General features: G+C 33.2%; 1 protein-coding gene across 1 annotated transcript in view; it reads left to right on the top strand.

Annotated features, from left to right (window-relative positions):
- The window catches only part of LOC132735457 (phosphatidylserine lipase ABHD16A-like), a 30,618-nt gene extending 14,015 nt beyond the window's left edge, over window positions 1–16,603 (top strand). The window contains exons 12-19 of the mRNA XM_060722415.1: window positions 2,028–2,192; window positions 4,462–4,525; window positions 5,209–5,272; window positions 8,179–8,235; window positions 8,581–8,643; window positions 9,262–9,335; window positions 10,191–10,339; window positions 14,236–16,603. Coding sequence (XP_060578398.1) covers window positions 2,028–2,192; window positions 4,462–4,525; window positions 5,209–5,272; window positions 8,179–8,235; window positions 8,581–8,643; window positions 9,262–9,335; window positions 10,191–10,339; window positions 14,236–14,319 — 720 coding nt within the window. The 3' untranslated portion in view covers window positions 14,320–16,603. The remainder of the gene's footprint in view (window positions 1–2,027; window positions 2,193–4,461; window positions 4,526–5,208; window positions 5,273–8,178; window positions 8,236–8,580; window positions 8,644–9,261; window positions 9,336–10,190; window positions 10,340–14,235) is intronic.
- The last annotated feature ends 2,158 nt before the right edge of the window (window positions 16,604–18,761 follow it).

Genomic DNA, 18,761 nt, shown 5'->3' on the forward strand with positions numbered 1-18,761 from the left:
AAAATTATTAACTTAAAAGCATGTTTTCTGACAAGCATGTGTCAGGGGTATTCGGCACTTGTGACAAGCTCTAGTTCTTATTACTGGGAAAAAAATGGAAAGCAATAATTTTTTTATTAACCAGGTTTTCAACGAAAACCGGGTTATTGTAATGCCGAAGTCGGCGGGCGGGCAGGCGGGCGGGCGGGCAGGCGTCAACTTTTGGTTTCCGCTCAATAACTTGAGTTTGCTTTGACCTATTGACACCAAACTTGGTGTGTAGGTAGCTTATATCAAGAGGCAGCTTGGGATTGCTATCCAGGTGTCTGTGATCAAGGTCAAGGTCACTGTTACTAAAAATAGAAATTCAGTTTCCGCTCAATAACTTGAGTTTGCTTTGGCCTATTGACACCAAACTTGGTGTATGGATAGCTTATATCAAGAGGCAGCTTGGGATTGCTACCCAGGTGTCTGTGATCAAGGTCAAGGTCACTGTTACTAAAAATAAAAATTCAGTTTCCGCTCAATAACTTGAGTTTTGCTTTGACCTATTGACACCAAACTTGGTGTGTAGGTAGCTTATATCAAGAGGCAGCTTGGGATCGCTATCCAGGTGTCTGTGATCAAGGTCAAGGTCACTGTTACTAAAAATAGAAATTCAGTTTCCGCTCAATAACTTGAGTTTGCTTTGGCCTATTGACACCAAACTTGGTGTATGGATAGCCTATATCAAGAGGCAGCTTGGGATTGCTACCCAGGTGTCTGTGATCAAGGTCAAGGTCACTGTTACTAAAAATAGAAATTCAGTTTCCGCTCAATAACTTGAGTTTGCTTTGACCTATTGACACCAAACTTGGTGTATGGATAGCCTATATCAAGACGCAGCTTGGGATTGCTACCCAGGTGTCTGTGATCAAGGTCAAGGTCACTGTTACTAAAAATAGAAATTCAGTTTCCGCTCCATAACTTGAGTTTGCTTTGGCCTATTGACACCAAACTTGGTGTATGGATAGCTTATATCAATAGGCAGCTTGGAATTGCTACCCAGGTGTCTGTGACCAAGGTCAAGGTCACTGTTACTAAAAATAGAAATTCAGTTTCCGCTCCATAACTTGAGTTTGCTTTGACCTATTGACACCAAACTTGGTGTATGGATACCTTATATCAAGAGGCAGCTTGGGATTGCTACCCAGGTGTCTGTGACCAAGGTCAAGGTCACTGTTACTAAAAATAGAAATTCAGTTTCTGCTCAATAACTTGAGTTTGCTTTGGCCTATTGACACCAAACATTATGAATGGGTAGCTTATATCAAGAGGCAGCTTGGGATTGCTACCCAGGTGTCTGTGATCAAGGTCAAGGTCACTGTTACTAAAAATAGAAATTCAATTTCCGCTCAATAACTTGAGTTTGCTTTGGCCTATTGACACCAAACTTTATGAATGGGTAGCTTATATCAAGAGGCAGCTTGGGATTGCTACCCAGGTGTCTGTGATCAAGGTTAATGTATTTAGTTTTCATGTTATAACTTGAGTTTGCTTTGACCTTTTGACACCAAAATTGCTGAGTGGCAGCTTTGGATTGCCACTTAGATATCTGGGAGCAAGTTCAAGGTCATTTGCTTACAATAGAATTTTCAGCTTCTACTCAATAACTTCAGTGCACTTTGACCTATTGATTTCTGTCACATCAAAACTTGGTCGTTGAAAACCTGGTTTTCGTCGCATTGCGGCGCTTCTTGTTAATGCATATTTTAGTACAGTTGGAATAAACAAAAAAGCCACACAAACATGTAGTATAATTATCTAATACAAATATTTCAGCTAGGTGTCTACATCAGTGCATAACACATGTAACATACATACAATTTTAGGTAGCGATATCGTTTTAAATCTACAAAAATGTTATGGAATTTAGCCGCAAAAATATGATAACATGTAGAAACAAATAATTTAGTTGAAAATGAAACTGATACATGAACAAAAATGGATCAAAATTGATTCAAATGTCCAGTAGATACTGGATTGTAAATATACATTATTTGTTTTAGGGTGTGCCATTCCCTGATCAGGAGCAATCTGCAATTGATGCTGTGATGCAATATTCAATACATGAACTGGGTTTTACTCCAGATAACATTATACTGTATGCATGGTCTATAGGTGGCTATACTGCAACTTGGGCGGCAATGAATTACCCAGATGTTAAGTTTACTGTAAGTATACTGTATTTATTTACAATCAAGCCTGTGTTAACTATCACACTTGAGATTTAGATTCCACCCACTTTAATCAGATAGTGTGGTTACAAATCACCCCTAGCTCCTTAATTCAAAGTGCAAAGTGGAGCTATTGTCATGACCTTGTTGGCGTTGGTGTTATATATATCCTTTTCGTCAAGGTCTCAGAAACTATCAAATTTGTATGTGTTTATTGTCTTGAAAGGATGCCATTTAAGGAGGGCGCTTGATCCTAAAATTATTTTATGCAAAGATCTACCCCTCTTTCAAGCTACATATTTAGCCCAGGTTAACATTTTGGGTAAAAAACTAAATATTGTACTGTATTGGGTATAAAATTTATTCACTTCAATCGTGATATACATGTTCACTATTTAAATATTACAACATTTTATAAAGACAGATAAATCTTAAAATTCATTTTTGCATAGTTCATATTCATTTTTGCAAAGTTCAACTCGGATGCCGAAAATAATGGACAGAGAGGTACCTAAGGTATTTCTCAACCAGTTAAGCTAAATTGTCTTCATATGACCTATACTGTGTTAGTGTGATGTAAAACCATACCTAGAAAATACTCAGATTAGGGATATAAGAGTTATCATGGTCCGTTTTCTTTAAATGGTAAAGTTTTTTTGTTTTTATCTCACCTGTCACAAAGTGACAGGGTGAGCTTTTGTGATCGCTTTTCGTCCGGTGTCCGTCCATCCATCGTCCGTCCGTAAACTTTTGCTTTAAATGACATCTCCTCATAAACCACTGAGCCAATTTCATCCAAACTTCACAGGAATGATCCTTTGGTGGTCACCTTTAAAAATTGTTCAAAGAATTTAATTCCATGCAGAACTCTGGTTGCCATGGCAACCGAAAGAAAAAACTTTAAATATCTTCTTTTAAACAACCCTAAGAGCTAGAGCTTAGATATTTGGCATGAAACATCTTCTAGTGAGTGTCTACCAAGTTTGTTCAAATAAAAGCCCTGGGGTTAAAATTGGCCCCGCCCCAGGGGGTCATTGATTTTCCCTATATACATATAGTAAAAACTTAAAAAATCTTCTTTTAAAGAACCCAAAGAGCTAGAGCTAAGATATTTGGCATGAAACATCTTCTAGTGAGTGTCTACCAAGTTTGTTCAAATAAAAGCCCTGGGGTCAAAATTGGCCCCGCCCCGGGGGGTCATTGATTTTCCCTATATGCATATAGTAAAAACTTAAAAAATCTTCTTTTAAAGAATCCAAAGAGCTAGAGCTAAGATATTAAGCATGAAACATCTTCTAGTGAGTGTCTACCAAGTTTGTTCAAATTAAAGCCCTGGGGTCAAAATTGGCCCCGCCCCGAGGGGGTCATTGATTTTCCCTATATGCATATAGTAAAAACTTAAAAAATCTTCTTTTAAAGAACCATAAGAGCTAGAGCTTAGATATTTGGCATGAAACATCTTCTAGTGAATGTCTACCAAGTTTGTTCAAATAAAAGCCCTGGGGTCAAAATTGACCCCGCCCCAGGGGGTCATAGATTTTCCCTATATGCATATAGTAAAAACTTAAAAAATCTTCTTTTAAAGAACCCAAAGAGCTAGAGCTAAGATATTTAGCATAAAACATCTTCTAATGAGTGTCTACCAAGTTTGTTCAAATAAAAGCCCTGGGGTCAAAATTGGCCCCGCCCCAGGGGGTCATTGATTTTCCCTATATGCATATAGTAAAAACTTAAAAAATCTTCTTTAAATGAACTCAATACATGCAATAAGCTAGAGCTAAGATATTTAGCATGAAACATGTTCTAATGGGTGTCTACCAAGTATGTTCAAATAAAAGCCCTGGGGTCAAAACTGGCCCCGCCCGGGGCGGGCATTGATTTTCCTTATATGTGTATAGCAAAAACTTAAAAATCTTCTTTGAAAAAACCCAAATAGCTAGAGTTTAGATATTAAGCATGAAACATCTTTAAGTAAATATCTACAAAGTTTGTTCAAATAAAGGCCCGGGGGTCAAAACTGGCCCTGCCCCAGGGGTGTCATTGTTTTTAACTATATGTGTATAGTAAAAACTTTAAAAATCTTCTTTTAAAAAACCCAATGAGCTAGAACTTAGATGTTTAGCATGAAACATCTTCTTATGGGTGTCTACCAAGTCTGTTCAAATAAACAAATAAAAGCCCTTGGGTAAAAATTGGCCCGGGGGTGGGGGGGCCTATATACAGGTGAGCGACCTCAGGGCCATCATGGCCCTCTTGTTATTTGTAGATTCTTGATGCTACATTTGATGATATTATGCCTTTGGCTTATGCAAAGATGCCAGAATTTGCAAGTAAGTGAACTTGTTACCCTTCGCCATCCTTAAAGGGATAGTTTTCTGACCTGAGTGTGATTTTTGTATGCTTATTAAGTTTTATTGCTTGACGTATTTAATTAATTTGACAATATCAAGCACAGCAAAAACAAGTCCAAAAAATTAATAATGTACTTTATTCAGTCCAACCTTTCATTAGCAGGCACTGTTTTACGTCATTGTACTGCTAATATTATTGGTAAACATGTTTTTACCCATTGTGTCCTTTAGTACTTTATTGTAATAGACAAAAACAGGTATGTCTTTAGAACAATGATCTTTAGAACAGTCATCTTTAGTACAATGAGCAATGTTCGATGTACTGGATAGCTTTCTGACTTTAAATGATAAAAAAAACAACCCAGACAGGAATGAAACTTACTGCAATTTCAAGTGATAGGACATCCAAAAACAACCCAGGTCCCAGGCACGATATAATCTTACAGCAATGTCAAGTGATAGGACATCAGAAAGCTTAAGTACTCAACCATGAAGGCCTTTATAATAATTGGTGTTTATGCATCTTAAAGTATGTGTAATTTATCATAACATAATAATATATTACATGAAGGCCTTTATAATAATGGGTGTAAATGCATCGTTAAGTATGTGTTATGTATCATAACATAATTTTTTATTACATTTTGTTTGTAATTTTACAGGGGGCCTTGTTGAGAAAACTGTGAACCGATATTTGAACCTCAATATTGCAGACCAACTTCTAGAGTAAGTTCTCTTTGATTATGTAAAGTACCCTGCTCACAACATATAGAGTAAGTTCCCATTGATTGTATGTGCACAAAGAAATTGTTTTGTTCACTTTCTTCAGACAAGTTAACCTTTAAATAAATAGTTTTAAGTCTGATTCTTGTATTTGTTGAAGCTATCCAATTTGCTGGGTAAAGGTCAGTGGTACTTATTTGTTACCAGCAGTGGTGACATCTAAATTCAAGGGAGATCACTATGGAAATATTGCTTCAAGAGTTATAAATCTTGTCACTTAACATCAGCTTGACTTCAAGATGAATAAATTGTTGATTTTGTAAGCTGATTAGCAAGGCAAGAAAGGCAATTTGATATTTGCGTGGTTCTATCTATAGGTATTTGGCATGGTAGCAAGCCCTCTATCTATTTTAAACCCAACCCTTACTCTTGGTTCTTTCTGCAATTTATTTCATAGTTAGTTTCTAAATGACTTAAAATGTTTTTCAATATAGATTTTGAAAATGAGTTTCATTAGACCCTTTTAAAGCTAAAGCTTAAATTGAAGCTGCTTCAAAAAACTTCAGCTTTTTGTGAATAAAATTTAAATAGGAAAAAAATAATCAAAACAATTTCCTCTTTTGAACCAGTTTATGGATATTCATGACTATCTTGGTCTGTAGCATTCTTACATGTTATATAATTTTGTGATGGTTTTCTAGCTTTGTTAGATTTATTGCAACAGAAAGGCTCTAGGTATGTGCTAGAGTGCAGAAAAAAGCTTAAATTTCTGCTTAAAGCTGTATGCTTTTAGATGTGTCAAAATATTTCAATAAAATCAAACTTGAGAAAAATGTACTAAGATTTTAGTAAAAGTAAAAAGATTCAAGATTCAAGTAATAATTTACATGTTTTGTGTGATTAATAACTGCTTTTTTAGTGTATATAACTATAATTTTACTTTGTTAAAGGCTTCTTGTGTGCATATTTTGACATCTCTTTTTGGTAATTGGCTTTGGTTGTATTTGCCATTGATAATGTGTAAATTGCCTCCTTTCGGTGACTTCAAAATATTATACTTTTAAATACAGTTTCAAAATTTTCATTAAAATTAGCATAAATGCTGCTTTAAGGTGGCTGGATTGTTTAATCTGTTGAAATAATTCAGCATCCTTGATATGTCTTGTACACATTGTAATATCAAGTAATAACATGTCAGTGACTTTTGTTTCATAAGAATTTTTTCCTTATTAAAGTTCACGGTTTCCTGTAGTAGTGGAAAATTTCCAGTTATGAAACTGTGATTGTTTGATAGGTCAACAGCCTGGTGGTTTTGTTATTACAAAATCATTGGGTTTGTTTTTATGAAATCTGTTTAACCTAAAACTAGACCGTTATGATGGAATTTTCCACTGATGTAAGTTTCTGTACCAAGATTTGGTCTTGATTAAAGACTTAACAGCTCTTTGAATTCAGTGCATTTTTTATTACTTTCATAATAATAATTTATTTTTGATATTTGTTTACTTGTTTACAGTATTTGAGCCGCGCCATAACAAAACCAACATAGTGTGTTTGCGACCAGCATGGATCCAGACCAGCCTGCGCATCCGCACAGTCTGATCAGGATCAATGCTGTTTGCTTACAAGCCCTTTTACAAGTAGAGAAACTGATAGCAAACAGCATGGATCCTGATCAGACTGCACGGATGTGCAGGCTGGTCTGGATCCATGCTGGTCGCAAACGCTTTGATCTTGTTATAGCTGTTAACCTGCGTTCATTTAAATATAAGCACATTCCTGCGTGATCCTTAGAGGCAACAAAATGAGTTTGAATTACTGGAGTCTAGTTATCTTTTAGCTCCAGAAGGTGAAGTGGTTTTGACCTCTAGTGTTTCTTTGAAATTTTAATATATACTTATAAATGAAATACTGAGAAATATTGATGAAATAAAATGCATATTTTCATTTTCCGTATTTTCACTGTAAAAATTTATTTTTCACTGCAGTGAAACATATTTTCAATATTTTCACTGGTGTCTTGCCGGACTACTTTCTTTTAAATTCTGCCAGTACACAAAATTTAGGGGAAAATCTTTCAAATTTTATCGCAAAAAAAAAGAGAAAAATGTATATAATAAACAGAAAATTCAAGTTTTTTCTACAAATACATGATTTATTTTCATCTTGTGGCATGAAAATTACCATATTTCACTCACTTATTTACCCCCACTCATGAAATATTTATTTTCATACCACTCGATTAAAATAAATCATGTATTTATAGAAAAATTTTGAATATCCTCTATGTATTACCTGATGTGGAGTCAAAATTTATTTTTCATGTTTCGGTGCAAATGACGGAAATTGTGTTGGTGCACCATGAAACCAAACAAAAACAAAAAAAACAACCCAAAACATAACGGTTTCAAGTTTCAAGCTCCCACGTATAATAATTTTTCCAGTGGCGCAAGTGTAAACAAACCTTAACCTTCACACACAAGTTTGAAAGTAAATAACATGATATGCAGTGCTACTTAAAATATCGCAATATTCATCAAAGGTCATTTGCTCCTGCCATGTGTACTAAAAAAATTTGCAGCGTTTGAAATATTGTGATGATGTGCTTTGACACAGACGAAAAAGGTGTGAAGCTCAGCCCTAAATACATTGTGTTTGTCATTTATTTTATCTTCTGAAATACTGGAACATTTATACAATTATTGACACAACTATTATTATAAAAACCATTTTGGATTTTTGTCACTCTAGATAGGAACTAAATATTCTACTATTTTAGAAAACTACTCATTTTCTGTCATAATTATGTAATTTTTGTATTTGGGGAAAGAAAGCTGTGTTTATTTTCTGCGAGGATAAATATGTTTTATGGATGATATATTAAAATAAAAACCAATCCTATATTTCAGGTATCCAGGTCCTGTATTGTTAATAAGGAGAAGCAGGGATGAGATGTTGACTACACTGTTAGTTGTTTTTCATTTTTATTTCATTTGTTTATCTCTCATGAAATTGAATTTAAGTTTTAAAAACATTATAAGAAAATGCAATCTAAGAACGCTTGCATTTCTTGTTTTGAGTGCTGAGATTGACCAAAAATGACTTAACATTGAGTTAAGAACCAGCAAAAACAAAACATTTAAAAAAAATATATAAAAATAAGGGTATATCGACTTTGAGCTTTAGTGAATGCAAAGTTTTAAACAGAAGCATAGAATGATTTTCAATAGTAAACATGGTTTGAAGTGATCAGTTGGAGACTATTTAGTTCAACAAAATAAAAAATATCGATATTTTCTGTTGTTTTGCAGAGACCCTACAGCAATCCATACAAATAGGGGAAACTTTCTTCTTTTAAAGTTGTTATCACACAGGTAAGTTTAGTGGTTTAACGTTACATGTGTTACTGTACAGCATTTAATTAGTACTTCATTATATATTGTACATTTATTTCTTTAATTATAATTATATAAAACTACTGTTACTCAAAGAGATTAGTTTAAACAATTTCATTTCATTATTAAAACATTCACAATTTTGATATATATTCTGTATATTTATATTGGTCTGCAAATAGTTGCATGGTTAGAGTTAGTTGCCAACAGCATCCAAAGGGTTTAATAATTTTTTGATCGTTCCAGATTGAAAGTAGATAGTTCCAGTGAACATATCCAGTGTTGTAAGGAATAAATTAATGATGCAACAACACTTTTTCTTTAAGATCTTCTTCATATCTGGTGCATATAAAAACCAAAAATCTTTTTATTGCAGACTTAAAAACTTAAACCTTTCTATTAAGGGCATAAGAATCATAGAATCTAAAGGCCATTTTGCTTAGGGTGTAAAAGACAAAAACCATTTAATTAGGCACATTAAAAAACAATAACCTTTTATTTGGCACATAACCCATCCCTTACAAAAAAACAACAACAACTTTATTAAGACATATGAAACAAAAACACATCATGTGAGTTAATTGAAATATGTTACAGGTATCCGAAGATTGTTGACAATACAACTATTCCAATACTTGAAGATTATTTGAGTAAAGAGAAAGCAGGTCAAGGTAAGTTTTATCATCCTTTACAATAACACCTCAACTAGGGTACGAGCATCATAGGTTACCCATGGTATATATTCCATGGGTAACCAACAATGGGGTTCCAGAAGCACACATTTATTGTCTGTGTAAAACATACCTGGTCACCATGTGACTCATGTCTGTGCCACCATGCTTAGTGCTGTTGTCTACATAATGATATACTTTTATTTAACATGACCAAATTCTTCACATTCAGATCCAATTTCCTAGTTAAATTAAGCTTTTGTGCCATCTGTTAAAACTCATTTCTGTAACCAAGATTTTCTTTTGGCTAGTCAATTTAAACAGACTTTAGTAGTTGCTCACTTTGTGCATTGAATGTTGAACAATCATAGCATTCTTTAATCTTTTTTGAACTTTTTGTCAATAAATGTTCTGAAATTAAAAATGGACTCTAAATATTGCTTGCCTATATTGCCTATATAATAAGGTCAAACAACATCAGCATCCTCAACTGACATTAATTGAGAGAATTAAATGTAATAAACAAAATACAGAGTAGAGGACTTTAACCACAAACTGTGTTTTAGTTTCTTTATTAAATTTAACGGAAAGATTTTTCTTCATTGTCCTTAATAACTATTTGTCTCTTTTCTTTTGAAGTGTACAGAGTTTAAGATTGGATGGGAAAATTCGCAATTAACTATATTATGTGCATATTTGGCTGATTTATATTTGTTTTTATATCTATATATATATCATAACCTTAGTGCAGTAAAAGGTTAACACCTTGTATGATTTTATAGGAGACTTAGGAGTTAAACTGTTACTGCACTAAGTTGAAAATACAAACATAGATATTTTATGATTTCTATTCAGAAGTACTGATGGCAGCTATGGAAGTAGACAGAGAGTGGTGTACTGTAGCAATGAGGTCATATATGGAGGAGGCCGAGAACACAAAGTTTCCATTAGATATAGGGACAGATTATACTGAACAACAGAAAACTCACATGACATTATTTTTGGTAAATTACTTTTAAACATGACATTGTCATTGTTCTATTGATGAATTTTATGGCTCATAGATTTAGTGAATTAATTGGCTCAAAGATTTGTGAATTCTAGGCTAGAAGATTGGTGAATTTGTTGGCTTAAAGATTGGTGAATTTGTTGGCTTGGAGATTGGCGAATTTATTGTCTGACAGATTGGTGAATTTATTGGCTGAAAGATTGATGAATGTATTGGTTCAAAGATTGGTGTATGTATAGGCTGATGAGTTTGTGAAATTATTGCCTGATAGATTGGTTTATTTGTTGGCTAGAACATTTGTGAATCTTTTGGCACAAATATTAATGAATTTGTTGGTGCAAATTTTGGTGAACTTATTGGCTCTCAGATAAGTGAATGATTGGTGAATTTATTGGCTCAGAGATTGGTGATTCTACCATAACACCAGTTGTTACTTTGGAATAATGTTTGAAAAAGGCATTAATTTAGTCTCTTTCTTAATGAGTACTTATGGAAATTCAAAATTGACAATTCTGTCTGAAAAACTTTGAAGTTGTACCAAGCATATTTATAAGTGGATTAATGTGCGCATGATAGATTTTCTTCTTGACTGGTTAAAGGAAGGTCAATAGTCTTTATTTGTGCTTTCTTTTATTTATTAACTTTAGGAGATTGGTCTGGTAATTAGCTTCTGGAGATGGAACTATTATTTTACTTTGAGTGATTAATCATTGAACTGTTATATCTGTTAATTAACTTTGTGAGATTAAACTGTTAATTAACTTAGAAAGATAACATATGAACAGAGAAAGTACAATATCAATTATATTAACAGAGAATTTTTCTGGAATACATGAAATATTTCAAATATAAACAAATAACTTCCATACATAATCTATTATTAGACGCAAGCAAATACATGTAAAAGAAAAATGCACTGATATCTAAAGATCTCATTTGTCTTAACAAAAAGGCATAATGAATAAATTTTACTAAACAGTATTATGGTCTTTTTTGAATTTAGATAATGTTGGCAAATTGCAGTGATAATGTTTCAAATATTTGTTTCCTAAATCCTTATACTTTGGACAGATAAGTAAAAAGTGATACTTTGGTTCTGTTACATTCATTGTACAATATATACATTTCCTTTTGTTTTTATCTATTTTGCTGAATATTTCGGTTTCTATTGCTAACCTATGAGATAATGTCATGTTATTGTGTAACAGAGATTCAACTGTTATTTAAAGTTACATTAAATAAATATGTAAAACTATTTTTGACGTCAGCCTAAAAGCCATGCATTCTACATTTTCATTAACCTTTTAAACAGTATTGTTGTAAATCTCATCAAATATCGTTCATAAATTAGGATTTTAAATGTAAAACCCAACGGTAACACTAAAGTTCGTATACGAATATTAACATGCAAATGAAGACTATGATCAGCTCGTGTATGTGCTACGTCACGGTGTAATAGTTGCTATCCGGAACGAAGAACATATAAGATTTCTTGTGCAAATACACTTTAACCATTAAAGCTTCACGGTACACTAGGCCTGGGGTTCAGAAAAAATAATCATCTTACAAAAAAGATTAAATTTGTATGAAAATTTCCGTTACAATGCAGAAATATACCGTTAAATTAGGACTGCTACTAATAGTCATGTTTGTTGATTTAAAATTGATGTACGGATGATCCGAAGGCGGAGTTTCTCATGCAAATAGAAATTTTACTCCCGAAATCGCCACAATGAGGCTGCACATTTTTATGCTCATAAAACTCATTTTGGTTGTCTGGACACCAAAATCAGATCTGGAGTCGATAAGAAACCCAATTTATTAATGAAATGTCGCTATTTCTGTTTTTTATGAAATTTTTTAAATGTAACTTCAAAAATAATATAATTGAACTGTTCATTTACTTAGAGTGACTGAACTGTTATTATATCTGAGACATAACATGACTGGACTAGCAATTACTGACTAAATAAGTGGTTAATGCTATTTATCAATAAAAGTAATGTTTAATCATATATAAAAGCGATTATTTTACAGTTATTGCATATATGACATGGGAACAGTCAAACTGTTGGCCCTCGGCGAAGGGGTTAGTGTTTTGAACTGTTGCCCAAGGACGTAGGCTGAGGGCAACAGTTTAAAACACTATCCCCAACACCGAGGGACAAATGTTTGACTGTTCCCAAATCACATATGAAATAACTGTTTTATTACCAGTACTTGCAGAGGGAAAAAGGAACAAGATAAAAGTTTTGCACATATGTTCATAATTAAACTTAATACTTTAACTATGTCATGTCTGTTCAATGATCATGATCGATTGACGCTTCAATTGGGAATCCTCTATTGCGTCAATGACGTCTGAGCATGCGAGGGAAACAGTCGAAACTGTTGACCGGTCAACAGTCCACACACGTTGACGTTTTTAAAATTTCAGAAAAAAGTAATAAATACCAAATCACATTTATATAAGGTGGTAATAATATGAATTATTACATCAATAAATTATTATGAAATATTACGTTAATCATTTTTTTATAATATTTTGTAAATACAAAAGAATTGTTAAAATCTGAAACCAGTTGGCTTATATTTTTCCAATTTACACAAAAAACAAAACATTTTTTACCTTCAATTATAATGTTTTATATAATTGTGGGGTACTTACAGTTATTAAGTAAGCATTATTCATGATAGCTAAATATTCAATAATAATTGATGTTTTGGAGATTCTGTTCAATGGTAGACTTCACAAAAATGTCTTCTTTCATATTTTCTTTTTGATGCCCCGTGCCAGTTTTGGGCTGAAAAAAGCAATTCATGTTCAAATTGAAAAATTTAAAAGTTTTTTAACCTTTTTTAACCCCTTCCTTTTGTGGGGAAATTTGCTTTCTGGGGGTTGGAAAAATTTACCGCTTATGAACTCTTGTTAGCGAAGACACACCTTCTTGTACCTAACTTCTAATTTGAATACATGTGGATCAATACTTCTAGGAAGAAAGGTCATTAGTTTATGATCCAAGTACAATAAGATTTTGTCTTAACTATGGCCTGTTTGTGAAATGTTATGTTGAAAACTATTTTTCAATTTGTCCAAATAAATAAGAATGGAATGTCTTTAAAAGACTATGTCAGTCTTATTTGATTCATAATACAGACTAGAATGTTATGTCAGTGGCATTTGTCAAAGTGTCCATTTGCTCTTACTAGTTTATATATATCTATAACTGATGCACTCTGAAGGCAGGTACTTCAATACTGTGCAAATACTGTTATAAGTTACCTATAGGTTTATCATATGATAAAGGTCATTAGTTTATGATCCAAGTACAATAAGATTTTGTCTTAACTATGGCCTGTTTGTGAAATGTTATGTTGAAAACTATTTTTCAATTTGTCCAAATAATTAAGAATGGAATGTCTTTAAAAGACTATGTCAGTCTTATTTGATTCATAATACAGACTAGAATGTTATGTCAGTGGCATTTGGCTAAGTGTCCATTTGCTCTCACTAGTTTTTATATTAAAGTCCCATTATGCGTAAAAATGCTAATTTACATTTGATTTACAGTTTTTGAAATTTTACTTATTGGCCATATATAGATGAGCCATCTTTTGCTTCTTCTTTGTTTTCTCAATTGGTACAGTTACAGTGATAGTGATTTTCAATCAGTGCTTTGTATGGAAGTCAAAATATCACATGTTTCTCATTTTGCTACCATTATCTCAATTGCTTTCATGTTATTTATATTTTCTTCATGTGGTAAGTATCTAATATGTTTTGAATGCATTTTTACAACATTATCAAATACATTTTACCCTTTGTCATAGAATGAAAAAAAAACACTTATTTGAGATAATGTGCCTTTTAGCTGTTTATTTCTTTTTCAGGCGTCAAAACACATGGAAGATTTCAATTCGACACACTGTACTCCGTTACCTACACAATTCTTCAAGCAGCCATGGACACCTTGATAAATGACTGTTAACATAGGCCTTTAACATTTTATTACATTTTTTTTTTGTGCTCACTTTTTTTTAGTATTTGTTGTGTGTTTTTTTGTATTAAGTAATAAAAGTTTACATATAAATGCTGTGAAATGTAATAATGTTTAAGATATTCCATGGTTGAAGCAAAGCAGTCAATATTATGCTGGAATCATTCCACACTGCATGTTTGCATTGTTCTAAATGCTGTCTTTATTAAGATTGCACAAACATTTTTACAAAGTTAACATATAAGTTATTATATTTATTACCTATCTTTTACCATTTAATGGGTATAAAGCTGTATGTAATGAAATATTTTTTATCAAATCTAAAAACAATAAAATTATGTTGTCTCCATAATCTTTTGGTTGATTATCGAATCAGTTGAATAGTTCTGTAAATTAACACACATAAACTGTTTATTAACACTCATGAAAACTGCGTAAACAAGATAAAATGTTATTGAACAAAATATTATTTTGCTATTTAAGGTTGGTTCTTAACCGTTAAGCAATAATTTCCTACTTGCATTATTTGCCCAATAGGAAATGTACAAACATGTTTCTTTCATACCGGCATTTTGAAGTGTTTTTTTTCTCAACTTTTATACAAAAAAGTTTGTAAAATTCTGTGCAACAGCTTTATTTACTTTAAAATGTAAGGATGGTAATCATGTAACTCTTGTGATGGTGAAAGTTATTACCAGGTTTACATACATGACTCCTTTGTATAAGTGTTCTTATTTTGGGCTGAAGTGACAAAACTCAAACTTAAATTTGCTGATAGCCCTGAAGTTTGGCATATTTAGTGAACAGATTATAATTATTTATTATTTATTATTATAATATCATTGTTTATAGCTGTATTTATAAGGGAACATCACTATTTTCACCAGAGCACAACATGCTTTAAGGAGAGCTATTGTGACTGGACTGTGTCCATTGTCTGTTGTATGTCTGCAACTATTGCATGTGGCCAATGTTGTAAAACTGGGCAGCAATTTTAGACAAATGGGAATAAGCAGCTAGGGACTTCATCAGCAGCCATTGTCTTTTCTTATAAATCAGTGACTTTCATAGACATCACTTTTGATAGTAACTTTTGACTTCTTTAGCAACCAGAAACTACTACAGCAACAGGTTTTCTATTTACATGTTTTATTAGCAAGTGAATTCCATAGCAACTACATATTTACTTTCAATGGCAACCAGTGACTTCCATAGCTACTAGTGACTTTTCAAAGCAACTAGTGACTTCTATAGCAAGCATTGACTTTACAATGCCATGTTTTCTGTTCAATGCAATTTTATTTAAAACATATTTATTTGTGCTTAATTGTGAAGACGACTTGTAGGTTATTTGAACCTACCTCCAGCCCTATTCAGTACATGTGTACCGATTTAAAATTAGAAAACATTGTTGTGACCATATCATGGCTTAAATCTGCGATCCCTGAGCAAAGAGGCAGAGAATTAAACACTCCGTCAAGGTTTCCCTTTGTGTTAAATGGTGTTGTGCTCTTGTTTTTTTTATGCTCTCCGAAAAAAATCGAGGGGAGCATATTACAGTCGCCGGGTTGTCCGTCTGTCCATCCCAAATTCGTGTTTTGCCCATAACTTCGTTATTTGAAGTCAGATTTTACAACTAAATCACAAAAATAATTGCCATATTGAGACGACGTGTCACACGCAACATATGGGTGGCTACCTTGTAGGTCAAGGTCACAGCATGACCTTGCAGCAAAATCGTGTCCAGCCCATAACTTCGTTATTTGAAGTTTTTTATACTTAAAACTTTGTCCAGGACATAACTCTTAAATTGTAAGCGATACCAACATGAACCTTTGTTGATAGATAGAACTCATTGTGTAGAAGTGCAGCACAATAAACTGTAACACTGCCTTCCCTAATTATGGAGTAATTGTTCTTTGTTCAATTTTATACACCGAACTTTGTCCGGGACATAACTATGAAACTATTATAGATATCAATATGAAACATTGTAGGTAGATAAATCTCATTGAGTAAAAGTGCAGTGCAAAGGAACCGTAACTCTGCCTACTTATAGAGTAATGTCCCTTTGTTCATTTTTATACTTTTGAACATTGTGCTAGACATAACTTTGAAACTATATTAGATATAAACATGAAACTTTGAAGGTAGATAGATCTTATTAAATAAAAGTTCAATGAAAAAGAACCGTACATCTGCCTTGCCTTATTTTGAAGTTATGGCCCTATGTTCATTTTTACACTTAGAACATTGTCCGGGACATATCTCTGAAACTATAAGAGATATCAACATGAAACTTTGTAGGTAGATAAATCTTATTGAGTAAAAGTGCAGTACCAAGAACAGTAACTCTGCCCTGCCTAATTTTGGAATTATTGCACTTTAAACCTTGTCCGGGATCTAACTCGGGTATTCTTTTCTGTGTCCAAAACCTATTCGGGGAGCATCACCTGGTTCAACCGGCTCTTGTTTTATACTGTGACTATTTTAATTCTCTAAGATTTAGCATGGTTGTGTTATCTTTGGTGCAGCAATTAAAGTTGGAACTACTTTCCTAGTCAATAAAATGCCTACACACTTCTCAACCCAACATAAAAACTGTACAAGGATATTTTCAAGTGACATACAGAATAGCTGGTAATTTAATAAGCCTTTGTCTGAAAAATGCACATTGTAATTTAATAAGCGCCTATACGTACCTGGTTAGGGATTTTTTGTGCTTTTGTAGTCATTATTACTAATTTTTAGAAAATTGTTTTCTATTTTGATAATAACATTTGTATGGTCTCTACCCTAAAATAGGGTTAGATATATCAATACTAACATTGTCATGTATTTTAAAACACAAATATTATGAAAAGAATTGTCAGTTTCAAATTGTTATATACTGGGACATAAAATGATTGCTCTTGTGACCTAGTCATATAATTTAAAAACCCTATAATACATGTACTGTGAAATTGATAGACGAAACATTTTCAGTTTTTCATTAAAATTTTACACAAAATTTGTTGGTTTTTTTTGTTTGTTTTTTTGTTGTTTTTTATGCCCCCCCCGGGGGTATATAGTAATGTTTTGGGCTGTGTGTATTGTGGATAATATATGCTAGACATATATTGATTAAATGTAACTCACTAAGTCAGCGCTTAGCTCTAATGATATAATTATGAAGAGTTCTTGTTCGGTATAATTGAAAACCCCCGCAACGTTTACTTCACATTTCTCAAAGGAGCCTCTTTGAACATGTCAAGTGGTTAAGGTCGTTGACTTTAAATAATTTGCCCCAGGGGATGTCCGCTTCGGTTTAAAACCTGACGGGAACTTAGGATTCTCTCCTGTCATGTGAGGAAGTTATTCAGCTAGCTTACGAAAGGTGGCGGTTCTACTCGCATCTGAGATCTCCCTCCACCAAGCTTTAGACTAACAGTATGACCTTTACAGTCTCGGAGTAACTTGTCTGTATGAATTAAATATCCAGCAAAAGGTAGAAACGTCACCTGGAAAGTCGAGAGTTTGAATATACACTGTTAACCAGAATCAATTTTGGTCAACACTAAATTGACTTATAACAATAAGGTTGATACTCAGGATGACCTAAAACAGACATTCGAGATCGAGTGGCTCGAACAGGACACCATAGATGCATGGCTCGAATATTGTAAAACCTGGAAAAGAATTCTTTTTTAGTCCCAGCGAAAACCGAGCACATTGAAAAAGTTATTAAATAGAAACAAATATGCTTTCAATGTCAAGTGGATGTTGTGTTTTCTAGAGTTCGTTCACACATGCATATTATTGAAGTTTTGAAAAGCATGACGGCTGGGACCAAGGTTATTTTGGGTCCAAAATGACGGTAAGATAGAGCCCCCTATTTCTTAATTCGTTTGTTAAAGCTGCATGCCACCAGATGAGCCAAAATATATCAAAAAATAAAATAAAACTTGAGAAGAATGTAATATAATCTTTATTATAGCATAAAATCGGCTATTTTCCCCTCTTTTGCCCATGTTATAACAGGACCAAAACCATGTGTTAACATAGTCACGCGCTCTTGTTATAGCCCGGTTTCACCTATGCGCAATACATACAGGGCCCAGTAAACAAACAAACAAAAAATGACGAGTTGGCCTGTTTGCCAAAGAGTCATGCGCTCTTGTTATATTGAAAATTGATACGAGGGCCTCAGTCGCATATTCAAGTAACTATGCCGGAAAAAACGGCGTATAGACATCGGTGCTTATCTTTGTTGTCGCCCTTTCTAAGAAACGGACAGTTGTCAATGTAAACAAATACAGTAGAATCTACACGTCTGTCATTCAGTTTAACACTCCGATTAACTTTCAAAACTAGATAACACAAAATTAATATGAGAATGTTTTTATTTATGTCAATGTTGATAAATGCTCTTTATATTTC

Source organism: Ruditapes philippinarum, unplaced genomic scaffold (assembly GCF_026571515.1).
Source record: "Ruditapes philippinarum isolate M1 unplaced genomic scaffold, ASM2657151v2 ctg1342_1_1_1_1, whole genome shotgun sequence".
Taxonomy (NCBI): domain Eukaryota; kingdom Metazoa; phylum Mollusca; class Bivalvia; order Venerida; family Veneridae; genus Ruditapes; species Ruditapes philippinarum.